General features: G+C 41.0%; 1 protein-coding gene across 9 annotated transcripts in view; it reads right to left on the minus strand.

Annotated features, from left to right (window-relative positions):
• The window catches only part of ST18 (ST18 C2H2C-type zinc finger transcription factor), a 128,743-nt gene that overhangs the window by 22,348 nt on the left and 86,463 nt on the right, over positions 1–19,932 (minus strand). For all 9 annotated transcript variants that reach the window (XM_033155192.1, XM_033155190.1, XM_033155189.1 and 6 more), the window contains 4 exons: positions 19,711–19,815; positions 18,979–19,184; positions 15,195–15,406; positions 4,117–4,362 (listed from right to left, as the gene is read on the minus strand). In XM_033155192.1, the coding sequence (XP_033011083.1) occupies positions 4,117–4,362; positions 15,195–15,406; positions 18,979–19,184; positions 19,711–19,815 (769 nt within the window). The remainder of the gene's footprint in view (positions 1–4,116; positions 4,363–15,194; positions 15,407–18,978; positions 19,185–19,710; positions 19,816–19,932) is intronic.

The following is a 19,932-nucleotide window of genomic DNA, read 5'->3' on the forward strand; positions in this document are numbered from 1 at the left end:
GATTTTGGCAAGATGCCGTCTCACACCGAGATAGAAGAACAAGCAAACATTCAATCAATCAATCAATCATAAAGATGCATTCATAAGCTAGAACATAAGTTGATACATGAAAATGGCTACACGTAACACAGGTTCCCATGCATTGTACACTAACAGAATGTAACAATCTCTGAGAATCAAGGTTTAGTTAGCAATGCTTATTGCGCATGCGTATTAGATTAGGTAATGTACATGCGTACTAAACTGAAATGAGGTAATGAAATATGACTGGTTAATTTGAAATCCTTTGTTTGAAATGTTATAAATACCTCTGCCCAGACCTTTGGGTGGGGTTACAGGTTTGCGAAAAGATTCGACTGTAACCCTTATTGCTTTGCAATAAATAAAACAAAATGGACTCCAAGCGCCTCTCAAGTCTCTGAGTTTTATTGGTGTAGCTCTGAAGAAGGGCATTTTGCCCAATGCAACAGTATTGAGCTACATGGACCAGTGATCCTCTAGCACTGAAATCTGAGCAGTTGTATCACAAGTTTAAGTAAGCTTTTCTATGTCTAATATTGGTATGCAGCATGTATCCAAAAATTCAGGAATTTTGTCCCATACTATGTGGGAATTAGACTCTAGTTCCTGTTTGCAGAGTATGCAGAAGACAGCCCTGGGTTGTTTGGCACTTTAATTGGTTCTCTTTTTCCTTCCTATAAAAATTATGCAAGACACTCTCTTTTAAAGTTCAAATAACATAAAAACTTTTTGTACTTGCAGTTGCAGATTAAATATACAATGCAGGTAGGTGATACTTAAGCTGCTAAAACATCTTACATGGATTTGTATCTAAGACTGACTAACATTTACAGACTGACTGAAACTCTGAGGCAGACAGCAGCCTAACACAACATACCTGCTGCTCTAAGTGTTGAGACTCTTAAACTAACTGCCATAACTAAAATAACTGCCATAACTGCCTCAGGCATATGACATTGCAGAGTTCTACATCTCTTGCAATTAACCTTTTACATATGCATTTCGGACACTAACATCCCACAGACTCTTCACTCCCAAAATTTACACTGGCATGGAGAGGAAACCCTCGTTTTCTGCATTTTGACCACAAATAGCTTGCTCAGCATGAAACCGCCATGGCAACAAAAAATAATATGGCCTCCACCTGGCAGCCATTTTGTCTGTTCCATTCCTAAGTTACAGGGATATATAAAGCTGAACAAACTGTTCTGATTTCTGTTAATTTATCAAAGTGTCAGTCGGTTGGCATAAAAGGGTCGATGCTGTTTTGTTTTTGTTTTTTTGGTCATAAGATAAACTCCAAATAAACCTCCACTTTGCCTAGCTCTGGCAACAAGTTCCTATAGAAAACATGGCCAAAAAGATGGAGAGGAGAAGAAAATAAACAAACAAGCAGGAAAAATAACACCCCACAACATCCTGCCAAGGCTCAATAAACACAAAAATGAAAAGAAAATAACAAAAATCAAGGAAATCACCAGGTTTAAATTATAATTTAGTACAGTATCTCTTACAAATGATGAATTACTTTATGTAAATATTTGTCTTATTTATGAAGGGGTGGGCAGGGGACCACAGCTGCATTTTTTGTTTTCTGTTCAGTTTCTATTGTAGGCCAAATTGATGTGCCATGTTGACATGCATATTGATGTTCTCTTCTAGTGTCTTTGTGAGGAACACAGAGGAGTAAATGGAATGTGGCTTATGTTTTTTTTTTTTTAAAAAAAAAAATGTGCTTGATTTCTTTAATGACTAAATCTGAGCATTAGTTTTGGGTCAAGATACAGATGACAACAGCATATCTGTGTTTTTAAACATGGATCTATACCAGTTGAAGAAGAAGAAGAAGAATTTATTTATACCCCGCCCATCTGGCTGGGTTTCCCCAGCCACTCTTGGCGGCTCCCAACCGATTATTAAAAACACAACACAGCATTAAACATTAAAAACTTCCCTAAACGGGGCTGCCTTCAGATGTCTTTTAAAAGTAAGATAGTTGCTTATTTCCTTGACATCTGATGGGAGGGCGTTCCACAAGGTGGGTACCACCACCGAGAAGGCCCTCTGCCTGGTTCCCTGTAACCTCACTTCTCACAGTGAGGTAATCACCAGAAGGCCCTCGGGGCTGGACCTCAGTGTCTAGGCTGAATGATGGGGGTGGAGACGCTCCTTCGGGTATACAGGGCTGAGGCCGTTTAGGGCTTTAAAGGTCAGCACCAACACTTTGACTTGTGCTCAGAAACTGGGAGCCAATGTAGGCAGGGGTGTAGCAAGGGGGTAGGCCGCCCCGGGTAGTGCCCTGGGGGGAGGGTGACACTCGGGGCGCCCCCCCCCCGCGATCGGCGCCTCCAGCCAGGGAGCAGAAGCCTCTGAAAGGGGGCTTTCCCCCTTTCAGCAGCTTTTTTCACCGCTGGCTGGGCTCCCTGAGCAGAGCTGGGACATGGAGAGGAGCCGGCCAGTGAGGAGGGCTGACACCCCTCCTTGCTGGCTCGCCCCTCTCCTCTCCATGTGCTTCCTTCGCTGCTGGCTGCCGGGACATGGAGAGGGGCGGGCCAGCGAGGCACCCCTCCTCGCTGGCCTGCCCCTCTCCTTTCCATGCCCCGGCAGCCAGCGGCGAAAGACGCTTCTTTTGCTGCTTGCTGGGCTCCCTGAGCAGAGTCAGGACATGGAGAGGGACGGTCCAGCGAGGAGGGCTGACACAAGTGTGACGCCACTCCTCGCTGGCCCGGGCAGAGGTGTCGCTCCATGCGCATGCGTCATGATGTCATGCTCACAGAGCGACGCCCTGCCCCCCGGGGGTGCTGCTTGGCTTGCCGCCCCCGGTATTACATGGTCTCCCCCTGGTGTTACATGGTCTTGGCGGCCACTCCCAGTCACCAGTCTAGCTGCCGCATTCTGAATTAATTGCAGTTTCCGAGTTACCTTCAAAGGTAGCCTCACGTCGAGCATAGTTTTATGCTTAACAGGCAGCAGAGATGCAATTTGAAGTGTATGGGGGAAGGGTGGATAGTCAGGGGCTCTTGCCTATTGCTTACCTTTATGGCCCCTCCTTAGCCAGGTTCACTTCCAGTGTCAGTATCAGACTGGATAAAAAAATGACCTTGGGGGAGAGGCTGCAGGATGCCGATGAGAAGCAGCGGACAGAGGTTTTAGCACCCTACATCATTGCTTTGTAAGTGTAGCACCATTTTACATATGATTGGGCAGGCCTGCACATTCATCCAGGAAGTATGTACTTCACAAATCTTAGCCCTATGAGTTTGATCACAGGATAGAAGAGACTTTTATATTTTGACCTCATATTTCCCTAGGGATAAGAGTTGTGTAGCCAAAGGGTTGAGACTGAAGTATTTTAAATGCTAAAATTTATGTAATGTTGAGTTTGCTGAGAGAGAGAGAAAAGCCTTTGGAAGAGCTTCATTGTTCTATCAAATCTCTTAAAGAAGTGATATTGCTAGGAAAGCAAAAAATTACCATTTCTCTAAATCATGATGTATAAGGAATATGAATGCATAGCAGATCAGAGATAAAGCATGGTCATAACTTTAATTCTTAATGTGTGAACTTTAATTATATATTGATCATATCATATATACAGAGCTGGAAAAATTCCCTGCAGTTTCTTTCTTTTCTTTTTTTAAGGATTTAAAATGCTTTCATTATTCCCTACATAAACTGGTTCCCAAAATGTGATGCTACTTTCTAGGAATTCTGATCATGCTTTGTAGAATGTATGATTTATAGTGCAATCCTGTATGCATCTAATCAGAAGTAAGCCTCATTGAGTTCAGTATGACTTATTCCCAGGTAATTGGATACAGGATCATAACTTCATTGGCTTTCATAATGGTTCTAATTGCACATCTTCTGAAATCCCTCTTTCTATAGGCCAGGAAGGAAAAATCCTCATTAGCACCCTAATTCTTAGTACACTGTCTCATTCTTACTCCCACTAAAATGAATGGTGCCATTGACTTGCACATGGGCTTAGGAGTAGAGTATTAGCTGCCATAGCTCAAACTGGGTACTGTAAAATAAATGATTCCAAGATCAACAATCCCCTCCATGGTGTATCCTGATAAACAAAAAATATACCTCTTTCTCCTCCCCCTTTCTCGCCTGGCTCTTGCTATAGTTGATTGGCGTATCCCATCCTTCCTTCTCACACAACGCCTGGTAGAAGGTGGCATTGACCAGAATGCTGCCTGTTTTGAAGGGAGAAGAGGCAGGAGTGGGGACTGTTGTACTGAAAGACGTTAGCGGAGTACCCTTTTCTTGGTGCCGGTTCTTTTTCATGCTCAAATCCAGGGTGCCATTTTCATCCACTTCTATATCAGCTCCCTGATACCCAAGAGGAAAGAGAGAAATGTTTAGAGTGTGAACAGTTTGCAGCAGCAACATAATAAGACTTGCGGAGCTTTTAAGGGATAAGTGGAAATGCCTGCTTTTATTTAAATTTATCTAAATCTAAAAAACCAGCTTTTCGATTTACTCCCGTTAATATTTAATTCTTAGGCGGACTTAAGAGATACCTCTATAATGCTCTTTCCATATTTCTATGCTTAAACACAGTAAGCAGAATAAGATGCTTCTTAAATGTAAACTATATGTACTAAATCTGAGGTTTTTTTTTGCTTTTTTTACAAAAAAAGTTTAGCATTAAATCTCCTGAATCATTTCACTTTTACAGGGAACTATGATCCCCTTTCAGATAAAAGCATTAATTCACTGCTTAGCTCATCAACAGTATTATTATTACATTTCATCCCCCCACCCCCACTCTCACAATATTGCAACATCTGTATCAGAGGGGGAGGGGAAACAAATGTACAAATCAGACCCAAGGGGAGCATTTGTCATGGGTCTTTTATATATCAGTGACAATCTCACTTTATCTCAAATGGAGCTTGAATTATAAAGATCTTTTAAAAGGTTTACTGTAATCAAGAGGTCCAGACTGTGTCCTTCCCTGAAATGCAGAGCTCCATTGTGGACTGAGATGCATGTTGTTTTTCTTCATGGTGGCCCTTATTCTGCCATAAGGCCAAACTCTGTCATGCCTTTGAATGTTATGTGTGAATCATATTTCTCATCTGCTGCACCATATTAAGAACATAAGAGCCTACTGGATGAGGGCAGTGGACCATCTAGTCCAGCATCCTGTTCTCACACTTGCCAACCAGAGGCCTACATGAAGCCTGCAAGCAAGTTCTCAGTGCAAAAGTACACTCTTCTCATTTGTACAGAGAAATCTACCAGTTAAATTAGTAGTTGTACAACAGTGTCTACGCAGGGTAGAACGTCTGCCCCCTGCATCAGTCAAATGGCATGTGCCTCCCAGGACCTTACAGTACATTGGACGAACTGGGGCACTGCACTGGATTCTCTGATTATGACTGATCAGGGCCAGCCCAATACATTTTTGCACCTGAGGGATACCACAAAATGGTGTCCCCCCACCAAGGAAGAAAAGATGAGTGAAAATCTACATCAGGAACACGGAGGCAATAAAGATCCACTCTGGGAACAAGGGTAGGAGGAGACCAACAGATCTGGCCTGCAAGGGGTGTGCCACTGCAGCAACAGTAACAGCCAATGCATTCATTGGAGGCCAGCTCTCTTGCCCCTGTGGATCCTGTCACTTGAGGTGGTCAACTCAATTTGCCTCATGGCACAGTGCTTGATCAACAGTCAGGCCAAGGGGCAAGGATTCACTATGGCAATAGTTTCCATAAACCCTTGCCTGTTCATTTGTATTATATCTGACAGAACAGCCAGAGAAGTTCACTGGGGAAATCTATATCTCACATCCAAGAGATCTGGACTAGAAGAGGAAAGTTTGTCTTCTAACTGTGGAAGGGAAGAGGAGGACCAATTAACCAATGGAGAGATTCAGTAGACAGCCAGGTGCTGCTTATGGATGGATGGGTGATATGTGGAATAGTGTTTCTTGTATGCATCTCCTTAAGAGCAGAACTATGCAAAACTCCAAAGCACTAGTTACATATCAGGCATACAATAATAATAAATAAAAATAATAAATTTTTATTTGTATCCCACCCTCCCCGGCCAAAGCTGGGCTCAGTCATCTTGGATCAATTATTCCAGATATTTCTTTAAAATGCAGAATAAAATCGTGCGGAGTAAAATAACCAACACCTGGAAATGAAGGGCCAAGTGAGTCCATGTGCAGCCTACTTCTCCCCTGGGATGACTAACTTGTTGCTTGATGGAATCCTATGGCTGTGCCTGGCCCTGGAGGTCTCATATTGTCTAATAATATCTGGCCTCACATGCCTGACAAACAACTCAGCTGGTTGGCTAGAAGGGGGAGGGAGTTTTGAACATTGCTCACAATCAAAAAGAGGGTCAAATGTTCCTCAAACTTTGTACAGTCAGCAAATATCTCAATGGCATCCAGTTGTGAATGTAGATGTCAGGTATAATGTTGATTGAAAGAAGGCCAACCACTTAACATAGACAATCCTGGTAGCAGCATCCAGTTAGCAGAACATTTCCTGAGAAAAATAACTCATTTTGACCTAATTTGCTCCAGCTGTAGCACTGTATGCTGCTTCTCAAAACACTAGCCAGGAAATGTTATGCCTGCATGATGCTTAGACACAGGCCTAGAAAAAAGATCAGTTCATCTCAGTTCCTTTTGAAAAGTTGAAAACAATCCGGCCAATTGCCTGAGAGAGTGCAAGTTAGAAACTCTTGCATTTGTTCCTCTCGTATGACAAAGTCCACATTTTCAATCCCCCAGCTTAAAGAGAGATATGCTTTATTATACTTATGGGAAGTAAATACACTTCTAATATGTTCATACACTAAGATGCTTTCGTTATATCTTTTTGCCCCTTTTTAGTAAATAGTTTAATCTCCTGTGATAGTTTTAAGCCCCGACTTTGACAGTACAGCTTATCCTGGATAATAACTTAGTAACCACAACATCTTATGCCATCTGTATAATATCAAATACATTTTTATATCAGCATTAAAAAAAACCTTACTTACAAAAATCCAAGATATTAACTGTATCACTGCCAGCTGAACTTCCCAGGACCTGAGCACATTGTTGCCATGATTACCCTTGTGTTTTTTTGGCTTCATAGCTGATATATAAGTACAGCGATGAAACAGAGCTACAAGTAATCAAGTTTAATGGCCACTGTAAAGTAAAATGCTAAACATTGTAGTTGCTGACATTTTTCATAGGGGGGGGGGAACTTGGGTTAAGTCTGCCTGACCAACATTCACATAAAATGCCAGACCTCTGTGACAGATGGCTTAGGAGAAGATGCCATGCAATGGGGGATGCAGTAGTTTTATAGTGCAAAAACCATAAATAGTGCAGATTTTCTGTCACTGACAAAATACCAGCAACTCAGAAGGCAGGGGACAGCAGCAAACAAATTCCATAAAACAGTCAAAGTCTTCTCAAATTAAATCACAGATCCAAACATGTCAGGAAACACATCTGACAGTTGGAAATCTGGCCTCATTTAGCAGCACCAAAGAGGCTTGGTTGGAAGACAATACACGTTTGTTGATGTGAATATGAAGATATTGGCGAGGGCTATCTTCTGATGTTCAAGGGAGTTGGGTTGGTGAGTATGTACCTAATTCAGATCAGAAAATACCCGGGTTGTGTAACAAGAGTGCAGATGGGGTTTAAGTGAGCTCACAGATGTACACAACAATCAAATACAGTCACAGAGAAATAGCCCCTTGTGCTCACAGGAGGATGGATCCCATGTTTACAGCATGGCCTTTTTATTCAGTCCAATATAAAATTGCTATAACTTTTGCTGCAGTCTCCACAAATGCCAAGTGGAAGACTATCAGATTATCTCCCCCCCCCACACACCCTGCCCTTACTAGTAGATCTTTCAGTGTTCTTTATTGTTCGAATGTTTTTAAATATCTGCATTGAAGTGATTATCAACCCAGAGTAAAGAACATTTCTAAAGGATAGAATCGCCTGCTTTATTTATACAGCTTATTTTTATCCTGTCAAAGTAAAGATGTGTTTACATTAGTGCTATGCTGAAAATACCTTCTGCTTTTTTAAAACATTCTCTACCAAATGACAAGAAATTACATTCAAAATAATTCAAGAAGAGAGACATCGTTGGTGAAATTTCCTGGGTGCCAGATTTTTGTTGCAATTGCTTTACTTCTCAGGTAGCTCAGAAATTTTGTGAGCGTTCTTTCATCATGTGGATAATTTATCCAGTGATCTGCATTCTGCAGCCTTCCTGGGTGCCTGCACTTCCTGAAAACTCCATAACATCCTTGACTGGGTTTCCCATAAGCATGGGAAGATGGGAAGGCTGCCAACTGAGCATCTGTCAGCTGTTCATTATTATTTGTTAAGTGAAATTTGTTTACTTTTAAAGAAATCTGAATGGAAAGTTTTTTTCTAAGGCACAAGGGAAAACTTTCCATTTAAAAACACATTCAGTGAGAACTCTTAACTCAGACACAGAGTAGTCAGACTTCCTGCCCTTCAATTAAAAGCCAGGGGAAAGTATCATAAGGTACCTCCCTCCCAATGGGGTTTTCTTTTTTTTTTTATAAGATTTTTATTATTTTCCAATAAACAAGAGAAACACATAACATAACATAAACACCAACATTAACACAATAAAAAACACATTACATAAATACAATCGACATAAGAAACAATTAAAACAAAACCAAAACCAATACATACCTAAACTGGAACACCAATCTATCTCTTACTACTTAACAAGATCTAATTTCTAATCTTCTAAAGGGACCTCCCCCGCTTTCCCTCCTCTGCCTTCAATACTAATATACTTTGGTAATATTCATTTTTAACATTACAATTCATTGTCCAACCTTTTATAGTATCATAAAGTCTTAACATCTTATAGTATCATGAAATAATTCTTAAATCAATCTTATACTTCTTTTCACTTGAGCTGCTGCTATTAGTCAGTTACATATCTCTTCACTAATTCAAAATTCCCAAAATCGTAGCATCAAAATCTTAAAACTTAACATCCAAATCCTAAAATCTTAACACACTATCTTCAGGGTACCATAAATCCATCCTAATACAATTTTTATTATTTTCACCCTATTCCCCTTCTCACCATTTTTCTGCTCTCTCCCATGCCCCCCCACCATTCATCTTTACATTTCCTTCTATTGTCCTTGTTCAGTATCATCTTAAAATTTATAAATCTCCTCCTTGGGCGCCTCAAGAGGCACCAGCTCTCCTCTCCCAGCAACTCCATTTCGCAATTTTGATTTCCTTCCACTTCTGTCTTCAAAAATCTTCTCAGCTTCATCTCTGGACTCCCACTCCAGAGACTGAATCTCGTAACTCCAGTCAAAACATCAGCCCTGCGTCTCTCACTGCACCAGAGCCGTCCATTTACCTGGGGTTGCTGAATCAATTCGTCCCATTTCGCCAGCACCTCCCCCAGTTCCCTGGAGAAGTCTGCTTCCAGATTATCAAAATTTTCCCAGATCTGGCTGGTCTCTCCTGCTCCACAACAAATTTCTTTGAAATTACGTCCTAACCAGTCCATTTTCCGCTTCACAAACTCCAATTGCAGAAGGATTGTTCTTTGTTCCTGGGTAATACCCGGATCTAGAATCAGTTTAAAAGCGAAAGCAAGCATGGTTGGAGCAAACAAAGGGTGTCGAATGTCAGTAATTTTCCATCTTGCGTATTAATTTTCCAGCGCCATTTTCCCTGAGACAGGGTGCCAAAATTAATTCCAAAAGCCACAGAAGAGATATTTCCAAAGTCTTCAATCCCCCAAATTGGGATTTAATCCATCTTCTCTGTCAAAGTGCTTCGTAGCAACATTGTGTCTAGTGATACAGCTGCAGCCGCTTGAAGCTTAATTACCTCCTCTGCACAACAAAGGAGAGGGACGGGCTTCCTTTTAACATCCCTCCCGGTTGGCAATTATTCAAATGTAAATCCAATTAGTCCCACACTTACTGCAGCCGGGGTTCTTCTTTTTTCTTTGAAGTTAGCAGGAAAAGCTTGGTGCTCAGGTCTGGCAGAATTGCTGCTTTGATCCCCCGGGGGGGTGCATCCGCCTCTTCAGTCCCGTGTCGGTAGCTCCGCTCGCTTGATTTTCCCCCTTACGAGGGTCAATCAAGAGCAGAGACGGCACGTCTGGGACCCACGAGGCCGCGGTCCACGGGACGCTCTTCCCGTGGCTTTAAGGGGCCCTTGGCGCAGACAAGGAGACCCCTAAAACCCCCCGGGGACTGGAACTGACTCAGCTCCGCTCCGCCATTATCCGGCACCAAACCGGAAGCCCCCAATGGGGTTTTCTCAGAGCAGAAGATGTGGGCAGCCAAGGAGGCTGCTAGACACTGCAGAAATGTTTATTGGAAAGAAAACACACACACCACCTTCAGATGCCTGGACTCAATCCTAAAGCATCCTGCAAATGAGGCAGAAAAGGGGATGCTCCTTTTGTGGAGCAGAAAACTCTTGAGAAATTGGGGGCAGGCTATGGCCCAGCAGTATTTTGAATGTCTTTAGGAGGTGAGCTATACTTTAAGAAGAATCATGAAGTTTCTCTCTCGAGATTAGAGTCACTTAGAGTGTGGGAGGGGCACTGTATTATTCCTGGTTTACTTTTTATCTGCCAGAAAGAAAGAAAGACAAAATCATGCCGCTTTTATTGTGTTGAATAGTATTTTTTAAAATGTTTTAGTCATTTTATTTTTTGGGAACTGTCCAGAGAACATGTATTATTGAGTGGCCAATGCAAAGTATAGCCAACAAACAAACTACGGTAACAAATATTAATTCTCAATATTCCTTTCTAATTCCTTTCAAGCAGGAGTGAAGCGCTGGCGTGCAGGCCAAATGTGGCCTACTAGGCCAACTCAGTCAGGACCCCTGAAAGTGCCCCAGGTTACCCTCATGTACTCTTGCTTTAAAGTCACCTGAGCCAATGCCCATCACCACAACTTGAAACAGTATGTTCAGTGACTTAATTATGTACTATGTAACGTATTTCAGTGATCCTCAGGAAGCACAGTCCTCCCAGGGTTCTGACCAATGGGTCCAAAAGCAATGGGACAACTGAAAAGAACTTAGCAGTTCTTTTTATTTTATTTTTTTAAAGTTACCTGTACTGTGTTTTTTAGGGTTGTATGCAACTAAGTGATACTCTGGGTATCACTTAATTGCACACCACCGTAAGTGTTTAATACAGAGGAATAACTTTAAAATTAGATTGCCTTTCTTTTGATTCTGGCAGCGCTGCTCTCTCTCTCTCTCTCTCTCTCTCTCTCTCTCTCTCACACACACACACACACGTCTGCACACACACACACAAATATCTTTCGGTACAGTTCTGATTCACTTGTCAACTTCACCATTACTAATACAAGGAAAGAGAGGAAAAAACAAAGATGTTTTTCATCCTAGTTTATGCTGTTTGCTTTTCTGTTTTGTTTTCTTTCAAGGCACAGTATGTATATGTCATTTTGTCCAAACATGTTGGGAGGAAAACATGCAAACATTAAATAGAATTCTTGGCAAGAGGCAGCTCAGAGGAGAAAGACAGAATGTACGGCTTGTTTCTTCCACTTTGAGTGGCAGCCACATAAGCCATAAGATAAAACTGGGGGAAACTGTGACTTGATGTGATTGATATGTGATACTATATGACATGACACAAAAACTTGCATTAGAGTAGAAGTTGTGAATCTTAACAGCTCCAAAAATCATTTTGCCACATTGTTGGACAAGGCCATGTGCAAGGGGTTAATCTGAAAGGCTTCACTTCAACTCTTGGTGCTTAAGGCTGAAACATTGATAAATCTCATAATTTTCTTTCAGTCACCCAAAAAATGAAACAAGAGAGAGAGCTCTTGTTATTTAAATACATCAGGATTGTCAAATCCCACTCTTATTTTTTTTTATTTTTTGCTGGTAATTAACTATATTTGCATGCAGTTTATTGTAGATAAATGTAGAATATCTCCAGTCTGATTCAGTTATCCAAATTAATTTCTAGAGGTTTGTACACAAGATATGAAACACCACATGGGATCTCTGAGCCTTTCCTAGATACCACTATCACTGCCATTGTATTTTGGGGAAATATATTTGTGATCATTTTATTTATGCTGCTAATTATACCTTTCCCTTAAAGCATGTATTGCCTTAAAGCATTGTGTTTCATGGATGTTACTAGTATAACTGTGGATTGAATTTTGTATTGCAAACCCAGCGAATACAGCTATGAAGTGGTATCCTCCAGAAAAAGATCCTCTGGAAACAGATCCTTCCACAAGGCCTGTTTCTGGCAGGAATTCCCACCAAGTGAAAAGGTCAGGAGGAGTCACTAAAGTGTCCCTTGCACTTGAGTGAGAATTGCTGCAAGAAACGTGCCCTCGAGGGAGGAAATGATTCTGAAACATGTTGCCCCTGAAATAAATCTCATTTCTAGAGCCTGGATTTCCCCCCCCCCCATTTTCTTTTTTCCCATTCAGATGTGCTTTCCTCCCAGATTTAATCAAAAGCTGGATATTTTTAAAAAGAGAGAGAGAGAGAGAGAGACTGATCCCCTGTTCCAAAATGCATACTAATAAGGAAATAAAACTGACATATAAGACAATCTGGAGACAATGAGGGATGCTTTTTGTCCTGATCCCTGGGGTTCGAATGTGAAAGCTGGTGAGCATCATTTCTACCCTTCCTTCCATCCATCCCATTCTCAAGACCCAGATTATATTTTCTTGTATTATGGTGAGCAGAATAGATAACATTTAAAGAGAGGATAGTTATAGGCAAGGCCAAAGAGAGGATATATTTAATGCCAATTATGTTGCCAGTGCCTTTTTGTTTTATTTTAGTAGATATAAGTAGAGCTATGGTGGGCTTCAGGAAGAATAACTGGATGTTGGCAGGTTACTTCACAGTCTTTGTTTAAAAACTCATGACTCAATCTACCGAGAACTTTTCATTGACAAGTAACTCTGAAACAAATAGAATTTACACAAAAGCACGGCTGTTCATTCATGTTTACAGAGGAGATGTCACCAGTAGGGGGTTTCTTTTCTGAGGGGCTGGGAGATTCACATGGAAAAGCTGGATTGGAGAGGAGAGAAAGTTATACCCTTTCAATTTTATTTTATTTTTAAATCCAAACTAAATGAAGGCATTTCTTGAGAAGGTGGTGTACAGGCTTGAAATGCATCTTTGCAATTAAAAGAAAAATAATGTGCAGTGTGAACAAAAAACAACAACAACAAAGGGATGGTCAAATTAAAACCAAACAAGTTTACAGTATTTGATTCACTTTATATTTTCAAACCTCAGTAATTTGTTTTAGTTTAGGCACCTGCATCCATAGACTATTGCAGTATGCTTTTCTCTGTTTAAAAATCTCAATTTCCTAAAAAGGAGCACTATCCAAACCAAATAAAAAGAATGTGTGTGATTTTGGCTACTTCGTCTCTTTGAGCTTTGCTTGCCTTCACTCTGGCCAGAAGCTAATTCTCATTCTTCTGTCAGATATTTTGTACCACTGGTTGTCATCGTGCCCTGCTGGAAGTTTGGCAAAAGTGAAGGCTGGCAGAAGACAATGCCTGACGACCATTTTAATACCAAAACAAAAAAAAAATCTGGATGGAAATCACACCCACCCACCTCCTATATGCCCCAAATGCTGCTACGAGTGGTTACGATTGCCTTCCGCTTTTTTGGCAAACGCAAAACAGGTGTACAGCTGAAGAAGAACAATAATCTTATGCCTGGTCCCTTTATTACCTTTCTTTGGCAAGAAAGGTCTGTTTCTAAGGTCAGCCAAAGGTAGGAGAAGCAATTTAGTACAGCCTCTGGCACCAGTCTCCTTTTCAACAAGAGGGGGTGGGGTGGCAAAGTAATATCTGCCATAGCCCAGCACTAGAAAACGTCTCCGGCCAATATCGTGAATAAAAGCCGTGGATGCAGAAATAGCCAGCAACATACCCTGTGCCCTAAAAATGGAGTTGTCTTGATAGGCAGGCTTTGAATGCAAGGATGATTCTACTTCACTGAAGACAGGCTTCAGATATCAGATCTGATTTTGCCCGTGCGATTAAAAAGATGAGCTTTCCCACTAGGCAAAGCAGCCAGTTATGTGGAACAGGAGTCCCGCTGAAGAAGCATCTCTTCAGCCAGGATAACTGCTCTCAAGATCCTGTCGTTATGAGTCTGCTGCTGCATTACACAGTGGAAAGCTTGCTAAACAGACATCTCTCTGTGTCCCAGAGAACGTCTCCAAGTACAAAGGCAATGTTGTATGTGCCATTCTATAACACTTTTCATTCATCACCCATTTCCATGCCCTGCTCCCATCTATCTTTTCTACAAGATGGATTATGCGAGCTTCTGCCAACTCCATAGTCCAGTCCCTAATGGTGCTATAAATGGTATCCAATGGTACTAATACAGCTTTCAACAACAACGGGCTGAAGTTGTTTTCTGGGTTTCATAGCCAGAGGTGTTTCATACTCTATGCAGCAAGGTTTTTCACAACAACAACAACAACAACAAAAAAATAACTTTTGTAACTCTTAATACACCCTGAAAATGAAACCTGATTACAATGAAATAGGCAGATTCATCGATGGGATACTCAAATGATCTTTCCCTATGTTCATCATGCACCACACCTTTTATTTACCTCTTTAAAATATTCAGTGGAATTATCAGTAACAAAAACAGCAAAACAGAGATTTGTGATAGCCCCTCCCTACCTCATTTCTATTAATTTTAATAACCAGACTAATGCTGGTAACTTGCAGTAGTATTTGTACCATGCAAATAAGCCTCATTTCAACAGATTCTGTACCACTATCCCCTCAAAACCATTTCTGGAGTCACAGTTCCGCCCTCTTTCTATTATTATTATTATTATTATTATTATTATTATTATTATTATTATTATTATTATTATTACCTTCCACAACACACACCCTCCCATCTCTCTTCAAAAGAACAAGCAAAAAGGGGCTGCTCTCTCTCTCTCTCTCTCTCTCTCTCTCTCTCTCTCTCTCTCTCTCTCTCTTGGAAGGGAAGGAAGGAATTGAATGCAATCACTAATATGAAAGACAGTTTATTCACACAGTTCAGTAGCTAGCACACCCTCCAGGTTCTTGGACTTGCCTACCTTGGCAGACAGACTCTGTGGTTTGTTGGAGAGGATCTCTGCTGCTTCCCTGCAGTGGGTGGAAAGGTTCAGGATTGCAGCAGCTGCTGCTATGTGGGTGTCTTCACTACATTGACCGTAGCCATAAGAGTTGGCATGGCAAGGGCTCTGTGTGTGGGCGCTAGCACTAGGCAGCCGATTAGAAAATTTCCCTGGATTTGAAAAATGCTTTGCTGTTGAAAAGAGATTTGATTAGAAATAGCTTGAGTGCAACTGTCCCCCTGTTAAAGATACTGGGGTTTTATGTATTATCATTTTATACAATAAAAAAACAGGCAAATAATACATTAAAATAAGTCTGGTTTTTTTTTTTTTTACTGGAAGCTCTACCATTGATATTAAGAAGCATCAGAATTGAATGCATTTAAAACATGAGATCATGAGATTAGTTAAGAAACCCAGAGTTGCTTTATAAACGTGCAGGTGCTCCCATTTTCAGCGAGAGCCAAAATTGTGGGTCCTTGCCTCAAGACTTAATCACTCCTTACACAAGAAATATTTCACTTCCATCAGGTCCAGTGGTGGATGAATAAAGAACAAACAATATTTGGCTCAGCTGTAATTTAAACACAAATGGGCTTGTGAACTTTATTAACATAAACATGATGAATTCCATGGAACTCTGAGTTATAATATATAAAACCAAAGCAAACTTAATCGCCCTAAGCTATAACAATGCTGGGTTGTAGCCAAAAATGGTTTGCCTCAAATTTACTGCAATGTTTTGCTCTTCTTGTGAAATCGGTTTGAAACTTAGAAGGCTGAAGCAGTAAAATAAAATATAATTAACAAATGTTAATTATAGGAAAATGAATATAGAGCATACTGTAAGTGTCACCTATATTAAAAAATCAAGAAAACAGAGCTAGGGTAAAATACAATACGCCAACAGTGTGCCCCATGTCACCTCAGAAGTGAATGCAATTAATTCACCAAATGTTGAGTTATTTTTGCTGTTCACCTTATCTACAGATGTCACTTTGCTTTTATTGATTTGACATTCATAATGCTATATGTTGGTTGATTTTGGCTGGATGCAACATCCCAGACATGTTTAGGGTTGCCATATGTCTGGAATTCCCCAGACATACCCAGAATACTGCAGTCAGCAGCAGTGTCTGGCCAGAGATCATCAAATGTCCTGGAAAATCCAGGTGTATGGCAACCCATGTCAGCAGTGTCGTTTTTGCCGATTTCCCATAAAAATGGCTCAAAAAAGCTCAAAAACCTTGGCCCCAAAGGGGAAAAAGGATCTCAACAACTTTGCCAAAAATACCTCAACAACTTTTTTGTCCAGATTTTCACTGTTTGAAATACAGCAACCCTACTATTTTCCTTCACTGTGTTTCCCTTTCAGAAGGTATTCCCTTTCCCAGGACACCAAAGAATCTCTTTAAATTCCTTGGCTGCTGCTATTATTATTATAGATTAGGTGTATGAGCAATTTAAACAGAGAATCTTGGGCAGGGATGAATAACCTTCAGATATTGTTGAACTCCAACTCCCATGAACCCCAGGCAGCTTTGCTGATGGTCATAGATTATGGGAGCTGTAGTCCAGCAACATCTGGAGAGTTAGGTGTTCCCTAACCCTGTTTCATGAAGAGCAGCTGTAGTGGCAGACTTTGGGCTCTCAAATTTCAGAAGTGCCCTGTGCGACACTAAAATTTGGCACCCCCACCTTTCTGCTCTGTTTTACAGCATTGGTCTGGTGTGCCCTGCAGCATGGCACCCAGTATGACTGCACCAGTCATGCCACCCTGAAACCGCCTCTGGAAGCAGTCTTTTCCTAAAGTGCTCATGCACTTCGTTGTCACAGTATCTATTGACTTCACACCATTTAAAAATGGTGTCTTTCTGAAATGGCAATTTGGGTGTGCCCACAGCTCGTGTGTAGTTTCCTCCGCGGACCCCAGCCATAGCTTTAAATTGCCAGATGATACTGCTTCAAAGCCTCTGGACTCAAAAATTATGTGAACAGCTATTTCTTAGGGGACTCTAAGAGCCATGTAGTAATGACATTTGTGCCAAGATTTTTGGCAGCCCAAGAAATGTCAGAAATATTGTCCAGGATCTTGTTTGCTGTTTCAATACAAAGATATATCAGAGGTTCTCAGGAATAGTTTCTCCAGGTCTGGCAGATTACAGACAGGATTTTCAGTTCAGAGGGGATTGACTTTGAATTGAGAAAATACAACCTACCAGCCCTATTTTGACACGGAGTATGCATAAAATCCTTTAGGGATGGGATGACAGTTAAAGTAGACCCACTGAAATCAATGGGGCTTAAGAGTAGATTCATTGAAATCAATGATGACTAACTTAAGTATGAACAAGACTGGATCTAACCCATTCAGACAAATTGTGGTGTGCATCTGAAGTAGGTTCTAAATTCAGGTAAACCCTCAACCTAACCTTAAAAAAAAGGTTTGGGGTTTCATGTGCAGGAAGGTGAGAAGTGGAAGAGGCAGTTTTGTCACACAGCTCTGCATGCAAATGCAAGTAGCAACTTGTGTGCCAGCTGTGAGTCAGGAGCCACTAGCAGAAGCAAAAAAGCAACCTGTCTCTTCTCATATTAGTACAAATATCACATTGCCCATCACACTAGTGTGCCCCCAGTTATGCAATTCAAACCTGAACAATAATTTGAAACTCATCTAGTTTTTCTACATATAGTAGATCATGAGCTGTGGTGGATGGTGACCACTGAGATTGGTGGGGCAGAAGGCAGGGAGACAAGTAGTAGGTGAATCCAAAGCTAGTTTAAGGCAGACCCATTCCCTTACTAATTTTAAGTCCGGCAGCAGACACTGGGGGCTATCTGAGGGCAGACTGACATTGCTAGGGCAGTGCCCCATTCACCCTAATGGACAATCCACCACTGGTCATGAGTGTAATAGCACGGCACCATTTTTAACTGACCAGTGGATCCTGTCCACTTGATTTTTGTGGGGTTATTTTAAATATAAATCATTATGAACAAGTGTCACAGATTTCAGGCAATAAGGAAATATCAAGTGCTACATTCCATATATAGGTTTGGTGCTGCATTTTCAAGTAAAAATAAATAAATACTGGGCACCTCAGTCCATTAAGCAACTCAGATGACTTGTATTGGATGCACTGAAGTTTTTAATGTTTCATGTTTTATCACTTTTCTATTATTATTATTATTATTATTATTATTATTATTATTATTATTATTCTGTTGGGAGCCATCCAGAGTGGCTGGGGAAACCCAGCCAGATGAGTGGGGTATAAATAATAAGTTGTTGTTGTTGTTGTTGTTGTTGCTGTTGTTGTTGTTGTGTTATCTGTGCATGTGTGTGATCGGGACCAGGTATTCCTTTACTATGGTAAGGTGAGGAACCAAGAGCTCTCCATATGTTGTTAGACTTCAGCTCCAGTCTGCATGGCCAATGGTCAGGGATAATGGGAGTTGTAGTCCAGTAAAATATGGTTCCCATCACCCTACTATGGTATGTTTGGAAATGTTTTGGTCAACCAGTGCTGCTTAGTTATGCTAGGCTATGTCGAATTAAGGTTAGATTATATTGGTATTAGATGCTATTGTGCATATTTTTACGCTGCTGAGAATGTTGTTATGTTATTATCCACCCTGAAACAGTTTTTTTTCAATGAAAGGCAGAATAAATTTTTTGGAAACCCAATAAAATAATGTTTGTTTGTTTATTTATGCAAGCTGATATAGAAATAGAGATTGAATTTGTCTGCCTTCCACTTACATTCAAGGAACTGTGAGGGGGTTTGTCCTTGCATAGCTGGCACCAATGTACGTTTGCCAAAGACTTGAGCATCAAAGCTAGCATAGTCAAATGGTACTTTCCCACATTTCTCTTGCTCTCTTATGAAGGAGGTTCTGGGGGATGGTGCTGGTTGAGCAGATCGGCAGCTATACTGAGATATCTCAAGTTGCTTCACCAAGTTTGTTCTGCAGAGACAATGAAGGGAACAATAAGAAAGAACAATGGTGAGTATGGTTTCAAAAATGCTGCAGTGTTGAGTGCTCCTGTTTAGTACTCCAGCTAGCCATCCTTGCCATCCTTCAGGATACTCCATCCCATTCCCCCCTCCCACCTAGTTTTCCCATTTCCATTCCCCACAGTAGTTAGCATTCTGTGGCAACTGAGCATGCACAGTCCTTACTGGGCTAGTTTTTACCCCATTTACTAACTGCATGCATAATGCATTTTGTACTCATGGAAAAGGAGTCACAAAGTTAGTTCTCCTTGCAGGAAAAGACACCTGACCTGTACAGAGTAAAACAAAACACCAGAAGTAGCTGGCTAAATTTGCACTGCAATCTGTTTACTCATCCCAGGTTTCCTGTGTCTTCCACAGGACACTATGGATTTGATTACGACATTTTTTAATTTATTTTTTAAAGCAAACAGGAACATTTCAGGGCATTTCACACTATAATGTTAGTATAATGTTATAATGTAAGTGAGGCTTACCTGTGGACCTGATCATGGCACTGCCCTGTTTTGGGAGACTCATGCTGATTTTTTTCCTGAGACATTGCCATTTTTTCAGCTGCAGCAATTGGACAACCAGAAAGACTGTTTAAAAGAGATTTGCCACATATGAGGAGCTGTGAACAACCTGCATTTCTTCTCTCCAAAGATCCCTTGATCATTGCAGGTTTGGGGCACTCTTGAGCAAGATGTTCTCAATAG

The sequence above is a fragment of the Lacerta agilis genome, chromosome 7 (assembly GCF_009819535.1).
Source record: "Lacerta agilis isolate rLacAgi1 chromosome 7, rLacAgi1.pri, whole genome shotgun sequence".
Taxonomy (NCBI): domain Eukaryota; kingdom Metazoa; phylum Chordata; class Lepidosauria; order Squamata; family Lacertidae; genus Lacerta; species Lacerta agilis.